This window comes from Capricornis sumatraensis, chromosome 5, assembly GCF_032405125.1.
Source record: "Capricornis sumatraensis isolate serow.1 chromosome 5, serow.2, whole genome shotgun sequence".
NCBI lineage: Eukaryota > Metazoa > Chordata > Mammalia > Artiodactyla > Bovidae > Capricornis > Capricornis sumatraensis.
In genome coordinates, this window is record NC_091073.1 from 91,565,043 (window position 1) to 91,577,998 (window position 12,956).

The following is a 12,956-nucleotide window of genomic DNA, read 5'->3' on the forward strand; positions in this document are numbered from 1 at the left end:
CTTTCTGTAATGTTATTCCAGATAGGATGAGATATATTTTTGGACAACTCTTAGGTGAACAAAAGTAGTATGGAATGCCTCCCTATAGCCATTTACAATCCCTGAGAATACCAATGCCACAGATGTTTGAAAACAATAGGTCTGTGGCTTCCTAATTCCAAGACTCCCTTTGGGACCAACTTGTTTAATGACCCTGTCATTTAAAGCAACAGTTGCAGTTAATACCTCCTTGGAATTAACCATGCTAATGATATAGTGCTTTCAAACAATTGTCCTGTGGTCACAGATATATTAAATACTTTACCTGGATTGTCTTTCGCATCAGTAAATCCTTTTTTTTTTTTTTTTTTTTTTTTAGTAAATCCATTTTTAACGAAATGGTTGGCTATAGAGCACAGGAGAATTGACACTGGACCATAGACAATGGCAGCCGAATTGGATCCCATTGAGCAACCTCTATAAGCCACAGCCAGTGATTTATGAATGACAGGTCAGAAAAAGTCAGATATATTTGGATGTAAATGTCAGTGACACTCGGTGAAACTTTCTTGAGGAGGAATATGGAGGTACTGTCTCCTCTGAAGATCTTTTTTCAAAAAATTTTTATCTTATTTACTATTTATTTACTTGGCTGCTCTGGGTCTTAGCTGTGGCACCCTGGGTCTTTATCTTGGTTGCAGCATGCAGGATCTTTAGCTGGGACATGTGAACTCTGAGTTGCTGCCTGTGGGATGTAGTTCCCAGACCAGGGATGGAACCCTGGTTCCCTGCACTGGAAGAGTGGAGTCTTAGCCACTGCCAGGGAAGTCCCTTCTCTTAAGATCGTAAAGTGAGGAATGATTGTGATGGAATTACAGATATAGGACTATTAAGATCCATACACAACCAGTTGAGTATTATTTAACATTTATCCCAGGCTTCTAATATGTGACTTTTAAGAGTGGAGAAACAGGGGAGTTGCCTGGTGGCCTACTGGTTTTGGGGTTTCAATTTGGCTGCCATTGTCTATGGTCCAGTGTCAATTCTCCTGTGCTCTATAGCCAACCATTTCCTTAAAAATGGATTTGCTGTGGCCCTGATTCCATCCCTGGGCCAGGAACTGAGATCCCACAAGCTGCAAAGTGGCCAAAAAGAAAAAAAAAGGGGCATGGAGAAACAGATAACCTGATTTGAGTTTTATTCAAGTTTAATTTAGTCCTTTTAGCTATTGAGACTCTGGCTTTCTTCAAATCTGTGAAACCAGAAGATCTCAACCGAAATGAAAATCTGCAGTGTGCTGACTGCAGAGCCTATGATGGCTGGAAAGAGAAGAAAATTTTCTTGGGTGCGTATTTACTTTCGCCTGGTTAGCTCTCACTAGAACTATGTGGCAGGATTCTAATGACAGCAGAATTTTTTTCCATTGGCAGTTCTGACAGCTAACAACTGTACAACAGGTGCTTTTCTAAAGACAAGTCTTCAGGCATGAAATCTATACATCTATACATGTATCAATACATTCAGCAGCTGAAACTGAGAAATGGTCCCTTCCCTGGTTTTATTGCTCTTCATGCACGCACGCACGCACACACACACACACGTGTATGTATACACATATGTATATGTATATGTACACACACACACATACCCACACACCATGGACTTCCCTTCCCTGATGGCTCACCAGGTAAAGAATCCACCTGCAATGCAGGAGACAAGGAGATGTGGAGTTGATCCCTGGGTTGGAAAGATCCCCTGGAGGAGGAAAATGTCAGCCCACTCCAGTATTCTTGCCTGGAAAAATCCCATGGACAGAGAAGCCATGTGGGCTACAGTCTAAAGGGTCACAAAGAGTTGTATATGACTGAGCAAGTAAGCACACACACATATATACCATATTCATTTCTCCTCAATATAACTCAGATTCAGAAACTGAAAACCATCAGAATAATCTCAATTATAGTAACTGTCACACCAATACTAAATTATCATATAATTAAGGCCTATAGCATCTTAAATTTCATGCCTAGTCCTTTCAGTCTTCTGATTGAAAGTGAAAGTGAAAGTGTTAAGTCACTCAGTTATGTCAAACTCTGAGACCCCATGGACTGTATCCCACCAGGCTCCTCTGTCCATGGAATCCTCCAGGCCAGAATATTGGAGTGGGTAGCCTTTCCTTCTCCAGGGGCTCTTCCCGACCCAGGGATTGAACCTGGGTCTTCTGCATTGAAGGAAAATTCTTTACCTTCTGCGCTACCAGGGAAGTTCCCAGAATAAAGGTAATCAGAAGATATTTACCTAAAACAAACAGCCTTCCCATGGTCATTCATTACATTCCTACATAAAGGGAGTAACTTCATACCTCCATACTCATCCTTCTCCTGGGCCTATACTCTTCTCTCCATTTTTTAGGAGAAAGTCTGCCTGTGAACAATGTGGGTTAGGTAAGCAGGATCCAGTGAGGTAATGGGCGTGAAGATGGTTTGCTCAGCAATGAGCAATGGTCGAGGAGAAAGGCATCGCAGAGGATTGCCCTCTGGAAGACAAGCTGAAGGAGAAGAAATGAGAAGTTTTCTAGACACAGCAACCACAATTGAAGATTTATAGCCTTGGATGCTAAGAAAGTAGTCAAAAGATCTTTAAGATATTTTTTGTTTTGATGTTCACCATTTAAAAAAAAGTCTTTATTGAATGTGTTACAATATTGCTGTGCTTTATGTTTTGGGTTTCTGGCCACAAGCCATGTGAAATCTTAGCTCCTTATTCAGGGATTGAACCTGCACACCCTACTTTGGAAGGTGGTCTTAACCACTGGACCACCAAGGAAGTCCCTAGTCAAAAGATTTTGATGTCTGTCTGTAGGTATGCATGTCTTTGTTTCCTTTGACACATAATCAAGATCTGTTAGGGCAGCCAGTCCATGCATTAGTGGTGATAATGTATTTGTCTAGTTGGGCAAGTATACAGACCAACTGAAGACAGTAGGGCTGGGCTTGGTGACCTCCTGAGTACGTCTACGGTTGCTTGTAACCTCCTGGGTCTGCCTGCCACCATGAACGTGTGCGTGTACACTGATGTCTTAGGGATGTTTTACAGGTTTCCCTTTTGAAAAAAAAAATCCAGCAATACAAACTCTTTGCTTAGGTCTTTTACATTGAGTGCTTGAAGCCATATGGCCACTTTGCTATGGGCGACAAGATATCTCCCTAATTTCCCAAATTAGTTATCTGGTCTAAGGCTTTGAGCACTTACACACTCTGTTGAGAAATAAAGAGGTGAAATCTGTCAGTTTGCATTACTCTGGTTTTGTCCAAGTGAAAAGACTTTTTAATACGTCTAAACTACTCGGATTAACAAGGTGCTACAGGAGCCACACTGCTGCCTGTCACTTGGTTTGCCTGTTGACATGTGTTAGTAAATAAATAAGAGGGTCGTCAATCAGTTGGTTTCAAAACCTGGATTTAGAGAATGATAAATTCCACAGAATTGCTCGGGAAAGCTAGTTATTTTAAGACTACATTTATCTGTGAGCCACATTCTACACAAAAATAAAAAAACACAAAAAAATACATGGCACACTGTCAAGGGAGCTGAATAAATGACATCCTTTCTGAGACCTTTTAGGTAACAGGTGTTGAACACTTGTAATGAGATTTCCATGCATCTTCAGAGGAAGGAGATGAGATTCTAGCAAGAGCTGTTCAGAGTGTTATGGAGCACGGCCAAGGGAATAGTTCTCAGGGAGGAACGCTCTGAAGGAGACATTACATAAACGGTCTGTTTCCTCAGCAGGTGCTTACGTTCTCACTAAGAATTTTTACAGAAGGCAAATATTCACCCAAGAGAAGATTTTGGAAGGCTGTAACTTTTCCAGATTCTGAGGTATCTGGGGTATATTTAATTAAGTACTCTCGATGCCTTATCTTGGGCATTTACCTCATATTATTTTACAAATCTTCCTTTGAAATGTTGAGAGTCAATATGGTTCATGGAGCGCTCAAAGTAGCTTTCCAGAGTGTGTGAAGAATTTTTTTTTTCAATTATAAATGGTTGGTTAACAATTGTGCAGAGAAAAATGAAGTTACTAAATCGGAAATTTGGAAAACTGAGGAAGTGAAAAGATAAAAATGTTGTTTGATGATAGTTAACAATAAAAAGAAGCATTTACAGTAGTAGATGTTTTCTGTAATACTCTGATGTCTTAAATCTGTTTGGAGACCATGTGTTTTCTGAGAGACAGATTCAGTTTCTCTTAATCCATTTAGCTGCTGCTGTTGTCTTTTTAACATCCCTGGAACAGCCTATCCTTCCAAAGTGATTTGTGATCCCACTGTATTCTGGAAGAAGCACATCAATCTCCCATTTATCCCCGCCTCTGTCTCTACATTCCTGTTCTGAGTATCTGGTTGATCCTGGGTTTTGGGGATTGTTTTATAAATTGTCTCAGTATGTGACAAGGCAAGTGTCTACACTGTTTTGCTTTTATCTTAAGTTAATACAGTTTTCCTGTACCCTTTATTCTTTTATTTAAAATTTTGAAGTAATTTTTATCAGTTTTCCCTAAAATCCTGGAATTCTGATGGACATTACCGTGAAATTATAGATTAACTTGGGGGGAGAGTTTATATATTATTAGGTCATCTCAATGGCACCCCACTCCAGTACTCTTGCCTGGCAAATCCCATGGATGGAGGAGCCTGGAAGGCTGCAGTCCATGTGGTCGCTAGGAGTTGGACACGACTGAGCGGCTTCACTTTCATGCATTGGAGAAGGAAATGGCAACCCACCCCAGTGTTCTTGCCTGGAGAATCCCAGGGATGGGGGAGCCTGGTAGGCTACCGTCTATGGGGTCGCACAGAGTCGGACACCACTGAAGCGACTTAGCAGTAGCAGCATCTCTCTTAAGGACATGAACTGTCTCTATATCTATTTAGATTACTTGCTGTGACCTTTATTTAAATTTCAAAGTTTTCTTTATAGAAGTCTAAAAGTTCTGTATAGTCGGGCTGGATACCTTAGAGTTTGGTGGTTACTGTGAAAGGTACCTTATCTATCCATCTATCTACATAGTAGAATGATGGTGCAAAGTAGTATTTCTGAGTGTGGTCCATGAACCACTGTGGATCCCCAACACCTTTTGGGGGGCCTGCATAGTCAAAATTACTTTCATAATAAGATGTTTTGCCTTTAAATTCTGTTGACATTTACACTAATGGTGCAAAAACTGTTGTCACCTCACCATGAATCAAGGCTTAAGGTGCTAAATTATACTTCTCATGTATCCTTTATCACCATGTACTCAAAAAAAAAAAATGCTGGTTTTACATAGGAATGTCTGATGGAAGAGTAAAAATGATTAATTTTATTGAATTTCTACCCTTGAGTATACATTTAAAAAAATATCATCTGTGACAAAATGAATTTGTGTCAAGTGCTTTTGTATACTGAAGCACAGTGACTATCTCAGGGAAAAGTGTTTGGACTGTTTCAGTCCAAGGCTGAGCTAACTGCATTTTATTCTTTCACAGAGAACCATTTTTAGTTGAGAACTACTAACAAAGTATGGTTATTCAGACTTGGAAATCTGGCAGAGGTTTTCTTAAAAATGAAGTAAACCTGTCACTTTCAGGAAATAACAAATAGTATTTGTTGCCAGTGATAAAATGGAAGCTTTCAAGTAAGGGCAGAATTTCAGAAAACATATCTGTCATGAGCTTGATAGCTTCCCAACACTTTAAAGCTTTTTTGATGAGTCAGGGGTGATAGTGACAAGGGTGATTTTTTTCAGTATTACATAATATTTGTTAATAATAAAAAGATCACAAGTCACTGCATATTTTTCAAATGACCAATACTTGGTGTTAAAAGATGTGTTCAAAATATATGATAAATCAATGGAACTTAATGAAACATCATGAAGAGTTTACTGATTTGCCTTCAGATTCCACATTTCAATTAACCTATAATAAACTTCCACTTGCTGAGAAGAAAACTCATATGAAAAGTTTACTAACACTTTTCAACTACAGTAAGTTTGAACACAGATTTTTTTTCCTGTCTTAACCAAAAATAACACTTTGCAATAGACTGAATGCAGAAGTATGTATGAGAATCTAGATGTTTTCAATCAGGGAAGCAATTAAAAGAGCTGTACAAAGAGGTAAAACACTGTTACACTTCTCACGACATAGTTTTTTGTTCGTTTTGGACATTTTTTCTTTTCATAAGAATACTTTATGTTAACAAGTAATGGGCTTATGTTTATTTTTAAACAACATTTTATACATTTGTTTTATATGTTTGTTTTGCATTAATTTTTAAGAGTATAATAGGTCCCAAATTATAAAGTTTGAGGATCACTGGTATAGAGAAAGGCAATTGATTTTAACAGGCTGACTTTACAACCTGATGAACTCTAGTATATAATAGGTTCTATTTAGATCCTGTAGAATATTCTAGGGAAGATGATCATTTGCAAACAATGGTAGTTTTATCTCCTCTCTTTCTATTCTTTTGATTCACTTTTTTTTCATCCCTCTTAGGTAGAGAGTCTGAGACTCAGTATTATGAAAAATGATAATGTATGTATTCATCTTATTCATAATCCTAGAGAATGACTTTAAATTTTCCTCATTAAATATCCACTGTAGGTATTTTTCTATATGAATTTTACAAAGCTATGGAACTCTTTCTAAGCTAATCATCTAATCTTTTTAATGCCTAAGTGTTGAACTGTTTCACCATTTTAAAAATATCTATTGAGGTCATATGATCTTAAAGTTTTTTAGTTTTTGATATTGAATCACTTTTATATATTTGAAACAAATCTCACTGATCATGATATGTTATTTTCCAAATATACTGTTGGATTCGTGAGCTAATATATCTAGGCATTTTATATATATGCTTATAACAAAAAGGACCTATAATAATTCTCTCTTGTTCTACTGTCATTATCAGGCTTGGGAAATCAAGATTATGCTTGTTATATGAAGTGAACTTTCCTCATTTCCCATTTTATTAAACTTATTTTGGATAGGAATTATTTGTTCCTTAAAAGTTTGGTAGAATTTACCTCCCCAAACAACTGTTCTTAGGGATTTGGGGATGGGAGATATTTGACAACTGCTTCATTTTCTTTAAAACTTATGGCCATTTAAACTTTGTTTCTTGGGCTGATTTTACCAATATACAGCTTTTTTGAGAAATGTATCAATTTCTGACTTTCAATTTTTGTATTTGTTCACAATACTTTTCGAGTATTTTCTCTGTCATGTGTCTCTAGCTCATTTTTGTTTTCATACTGTATTTAGCTGCATTTTTTCCTAAGTAGTCAGATAGAAGTCTATCTTACTCGATTTCTATTCTTTATAACACATATTTTTCTTTTGTATTGTCTACTTATTTCTCCTTCCTTGCTGCCCTCCTTCTAATCGCCTGGGTCACTGCAAGTTTTTCAGCTGTATTCATCCTATACCCTGTTTTTCTTACAACCATATTATTTCATACCCAGTATTTCCACTCAGTTTTTCACTACTGCTAGTCGCTGCATCATATTGCTAAGCATCTTCCTGTATTGCTTTGAGAATATTATGCTCAGTTTAAATTCTTCCTCACCAGTTCCAGATAATACATATTACTTCTTGTCTTTACTAAGAGCTGCGCTCCTTAGGGGTCTAGTAATTTTGGGTTGAGAGCTCAAGATCATTTGGAAGTACAGAGAATGGGGTGATGGGTGGGCCTGTGCCCTTTGCAGGGACTTTGAAAGGGGAGAATCTTAGTCTTTGAAGTAGAGAGTCTCAGGGAACACAGAACCAATACTGATAGATTCCCTTTTCATACTAATCCATCAGGCACCTTCTATGCATAGGGATTCACCATTGATTTGTTAGATTTAAAGCAACAGCACTTGGTTAAAAGTCTCCTTAGCTTTAGTTCACCAGGCTAGAGGGTTGGGATGCGGAAGAGTGAAGGGATGAGTGGGGGTGGCTCAGCTCTCTCCTGTTTTCATCAAGCTCTCACTGAAGTACAGCTGAGCCCCTGTCCTGATAATACCGCAGATCTTGGCCACCTGAGCTACTGCTACCAATCCCAATGACGAGAGGGAAGGCACTGGACATCTCAAGGCAATTTGGGGGGAGGCAGGAGCAGAATTTAAAAGTTTCCCTCCCTCCCTCTCTCCTTCTGACCAGCCATACCCCAGACTAGGGTAACTAACTCCCCACCAGACAGACTGGTGGGACTGCAAGGCAATCTTCTTTGGGCCAAGTTGAGTGAAACTTCTTTGGGCAAAGTGGAACGAAAGTGAGTGAAACGAAAGTGAGATTATACCCTGCTCTTTGGATGGCAGCTGAAAGGAGGCAGAACTCAAGATAAGGTGTTTTTTAGGGAGATACCAATGTTATAAAGGGAAGGTAATGTAAAAGAAAACAGAGGTACAAGCCACAGGAGAAAGAAGGGATATATGATGGAACAAAATACCTCCAGAAAGGGGTAGGTGGAATTGGGGTCAACATCACAGGTGGATGAGTTGGCCTTGAAGAGAAGATAACTCATCCCCTGAAGATGCAGAAAAGAAGAGACAGGTGGATGTGAGTAACAGAAAGTTTGCAGCTACAGAGCTAGAAAGCTGAGGCTTACTATGCTTTTTATAAGACTAAAAGGTACTGACTGCCCTTAAAAAATCTTAAATTTAGGTGTCATTGAAACTTAGGGTCATGTTCCTATGATAGCCTAATCTGGAAGGAGAACATTGTTCATGATTGAATCAGGTTTTCATTCTTTTATATATGGAATACACTATGACTGTCTCTGAAACTGTCCTTATCTATTGCAATTCACACTCAAAACAGAATAAAATGATAACTGAAAAAAAGATGGATGACTCATTGACAAAGAGACTGATGATCAAGGAAAAGTTCTGCTCACTTAGGTCACAAAAGACTTTACGGCATGACAAGTCATTCAGCACTGGCAATATTAACCCCAGTATAAAGGACAGAAGCCAAAAGCAGAGGGTAGCATGACAGTGCAGCCAACAGTTGCTTTAGAAGGAGCAGTACACACTAATGCTTTCCCAGAATTAAATGAAGGTCAATCAGAAAGGACATTAGAGGAATGCAGACCCAGAACTACTTTTAGAGGAGACAGGGCTAAGTGTCCTGAAATGTCTCCATGATGGACCTAGAGATTGTCATGCTGAGTGAAGGAAGTCAGAGAAAGAGAAATATCATATGACATCCCTTATATTTAGAATCTAAAAAGAAATGATACAATGAACTTATTTACAAAACAAAAACAGACTCACAGACTTAGGGAACAAACTTCTGGTTGCCAGGGGGGAAGAATGGGGAAAAGAGATAGTTGGGGAGTTTGGGATGGAAACGTACACACTGCTATATTCAAAAAGGATAAGCAAGAAGGACCTACTGTACAGCACAGAGAACCATGTTACATGGTAGCCTGAATGGGAGGAGAGTTTGGGGGAGAATGGACATATGTATATGTATGGCTGAGACCCTTTGCTGTCCTCCTGAAACTATCACAACATTGCTAACTACCTGTTCAGTTCAGTCGCTCAGTTGTGTCCGACTCTTTGCAACCCCATGGACTGCAGCACACCAGTCTCCTCTGTCCATCACCAAATCCCGGAGTTTACTCAAACTCACGTCCATTGAGTCGGTGATGCCATCCAACCATCTCATCCTCTGTTGTCCCCTTCTCCTCCTGCCTTCAATCATTCCCAGCATCAGGGTCTTTTCAAATGAGTCAGTTCTTTGCTTCAGGTGGCCAAAGTATTGGAGGTTCAGCTTCAGTACTCCAATATAAAATAAAAAGTTGAAAAGAAATGTCTCCATGCTTTGTCAGAACCCTTGTCCTTTGGTAACTAAAGCTGTGGATAAACAGTGGGTGCAGAGGTCCTAGGAGGGTTGAAAGCACTGCCACCATGCTGCCACCGGCATACAGGGGTGCACCTCATGTCTTCATTTGACTTTTCACTTAGTTGGTTAGTGACCTGAGTGTACAGAGAGCTAGTGAGCAACTGTACCACACACTTGTACTCTGTCCTAAGCTGACGGAAGATACACACAGAACAAGAAAGCTCTGTCAGACTTAAGCAAATCATGCCTTCACTTGCGTCTTCTAGTCAATAATCCCTGCAACTGCTGCCTGTTATGTTCCCAAACTGGCTTTGGATATATGGAACGAATCTGCCAACACTGTCATCAGTTGGCTAACTGACATGAACACAAATTTTATAGTGCAGGTGCTTATCTTGAGTGCCTAGTGAGTTGGTGTGAGAGAAAAGTTGGGGCAAATAAACATACTAGAAATCCTCATTTATTCCAGATCAGATGTGGAAAGAGTCAAACTGAATTTATATTATTTGCATAATACTTTTAAAAAAGAATATGGTCTTAATACCTTCTGTACATACATCATATAGAATAAGGCTAATGGTGTGGCAAGGAGCTGTGAAAGAACATGCTGGTTAGTTTAAAATTAACATTTCAATTGTATCATCCTAGCTGATAGAATCAAAGTAATTTATAGCTATCAGGAAACAATTATCTTCTTCAGTTAGTTCAGTTCAGTTGCTCAGTCATGTCCAACTCTTTGCGACCCCATGAATCACAGCACGCCAGGCCTCCCTGTCCATCACCATCTCCTGATGTTCACTCAAACTCACGTCCATCGAGTCAGTGATGCCATCCAGCCATCTCATCCTCTGTCGTCCCCTTCTCCTCCTGCCCTCAATCCCTCCCAGCATCAGAGTCTTTTCTAATGAGTCAACTCTTCTCATGAGGTGGCCAAAGTACTGGAGTTTCAGCTTTAGCATCATTCCTTCCAAAGAACACCCAGGACTGATCTCCTTTGCAGTCCAAGGGACTCTCAAGAGTCTTCTCCAACACCACAGTTCAAAAGCATCAATTCTTCAGCACTCACTTTCTTCACAGTCCAACTCTTGCATCCGTACATGATCACTGGAAAAACCATGGCTTTGACTAGACAGACCTTTGTTGGCAAAGTAATGTCTCTGCTTTTCAATATGCTATCTAGGTTGGTCATAACTTTTTTTTCAAGGAGTAAGCGTCTTTTCATTTCATGGCTGCAGTCACCATCTGCAGTGATTTTGGAGCCCAGAAAAATAAAGTCTGACACTGTTTCCACTGTTTCCCCATCTATTTCCCATGACATGATGGGACCAGATGCCATGATCTTCGTTTTTTGAACGTTGAGCTTTAAGCCAACTTTTTCACTCTCCTCTTTCACTTTTATCAAGAGGCTTTTTAGTTCCTCTTCGGTTTCTGCCATAAAGGGTGGTATCATCTGCATATCTGAGGTTATTGATATTTCTCCCAGCAATCTTGATTCCAGCTTATGCTTCTTCCAGCCCAGCGTTTCTCATGATGTACTCTGCATATAAGTTAAATAAGTAGGGTGACAATATATAGCCTTGATGTAGTCCTTTTCCTGTTTGGAACCAGTCTGTTGTTCCATGTCTGGTTCTAACTGTTGCTTCCTGACCTGCATATAGGTTTCTCAAGAGGCAGGTCAGGTGGTCTGGTATTCACATCTCTTGAAGAATTTTCCATTATCTTCTTAGGTAATTTAAATATTTTATTGACCACCTGAAAAATTCTCACAGCTTTTCCTTATATATAGTACAAAAATGAATTTTAATTTGATCCCTATCTAGATAATCAATGATACTAAATCAGGGTAGCTCAAAAAAAAATTTACAGATTTATATATATGATTTTTGCAAATATTTTAAAGAAAGCGACAACAGGTCATTCTGTTTTAGAGTCAGACATTGTATCTATCAATTTGTCCCTAAACCATCAGGTGAAATCATCAGAAGCAGAAATGGTCACTGAGGTTTTTACTTTCAGACCAAGATGCCAGAGTCCAAGTCACATTGTCCTAAAAGGCTGGACAGATATTCTTCAATTCTTTAATTTTATTATTTTCAGGGCAAGGACTTTGGGCTTCCCTGGTGGCTTAGATGGTAAAAAATCTGCCTGCATGCAGGAAACTAAGATTCAATTCCTGTGTTAGGAAGATCCCCTGGAGAAGGGAATAGCAACACACTCCAGTATTCTTGCCTGTAGAATTTCATGGGCAGAGAAGACTGGTAGGCTACAGTCCATGGGATTGCAAAGAGTCAGACATGGCTGAGCAACTAACAATTGCATTTCCACTTGTTTCTTTTGGTACACAAATTACCTCTTGAAAAGTGTTGTCAGGGTTTATGGGAATGCAAGATTTCAGGTCTATTACTTAGACATTCTAGCCTGAATTCATGGTGACACACAATCCTTCAAAAATTAAAAAATTAAATTTGTAAGGAAACTCAAAAAACTCTGATGACAGTAAACTGTTATGTTATACTGGAAATGGTAGAAAGAAACTATTCATTAACTAAAAATTTTTCATGAACTCTGCAGTTTATAAACTTACTTCTGTACACACACGTCCTTAAGTAGAATGTGCGTGTGTCCTAAGTTGCTTCAATTGTGTCTGACTCTTTGTGACACCATGGACTCCTCTGTCCAGGAGATTCTCTGTCCATGGGATTCTCCAGGCAAGAATACTGGAGTGGGCGGTCATGCCCTCCTCCAGGGGATCTTCCACAACCAGTGATCAAACCTGCATCTCCTGGGGCTCCTGCACTAGAGGCAGATTCTTTACTGATTTCGTATATTTATTATTTACCACTCCACTTTGACAATGAAGTGCTAAATTAAAATGCCACCCAGATGGCAAACACATCCTAATGACGTAAGGAGGGCTGCAGTGCAACTTCTCCACCCAAAGAAAGCAAGCAGTGTGGCCCTCTGGGAAAGCATGTCTCTCCTGCTCAACTGAGACCTTGAAAATGAGAGCACTAGGGGGTTAGAGCAGGGAACCTGGCAACAAGGGCCCAGACAGATCCTCACTGCACAAAGCCTCTGCGTGTTCATTCCATGCTA

The 12,956-nt window shown here is 39.4% G+C and overlaps 1 protein-coding gene across 15 annotated transcripts in view; it reads right to left on the reverse strand.

Annotated features, from left to right (window-relative positions):
* Positions 1-12,956, reverse strand: part of CADPS2 (calcium dependent secretion activator 2) — a 563,191-nt gene that overhangs the window by 114,543 nt on the left and 435,692 nt on the right. The window contains exon 17 of one of the 15 annotated variants that reach the window (XM_068972958.1): positions 10,187-10,199. The exons of the other annotated variants lie outside the window; for them this stretch is intronic. Within the exon in view, the coding sequence (XP_068829059.1) occupies positions 10,187-10,199 (13 nt within the window). The remainder of the gene's footprint in view (positions 1-10,186; positions 10,200-12,956) is intronic. 15 annotated transcript variants of the gene reach the window in all.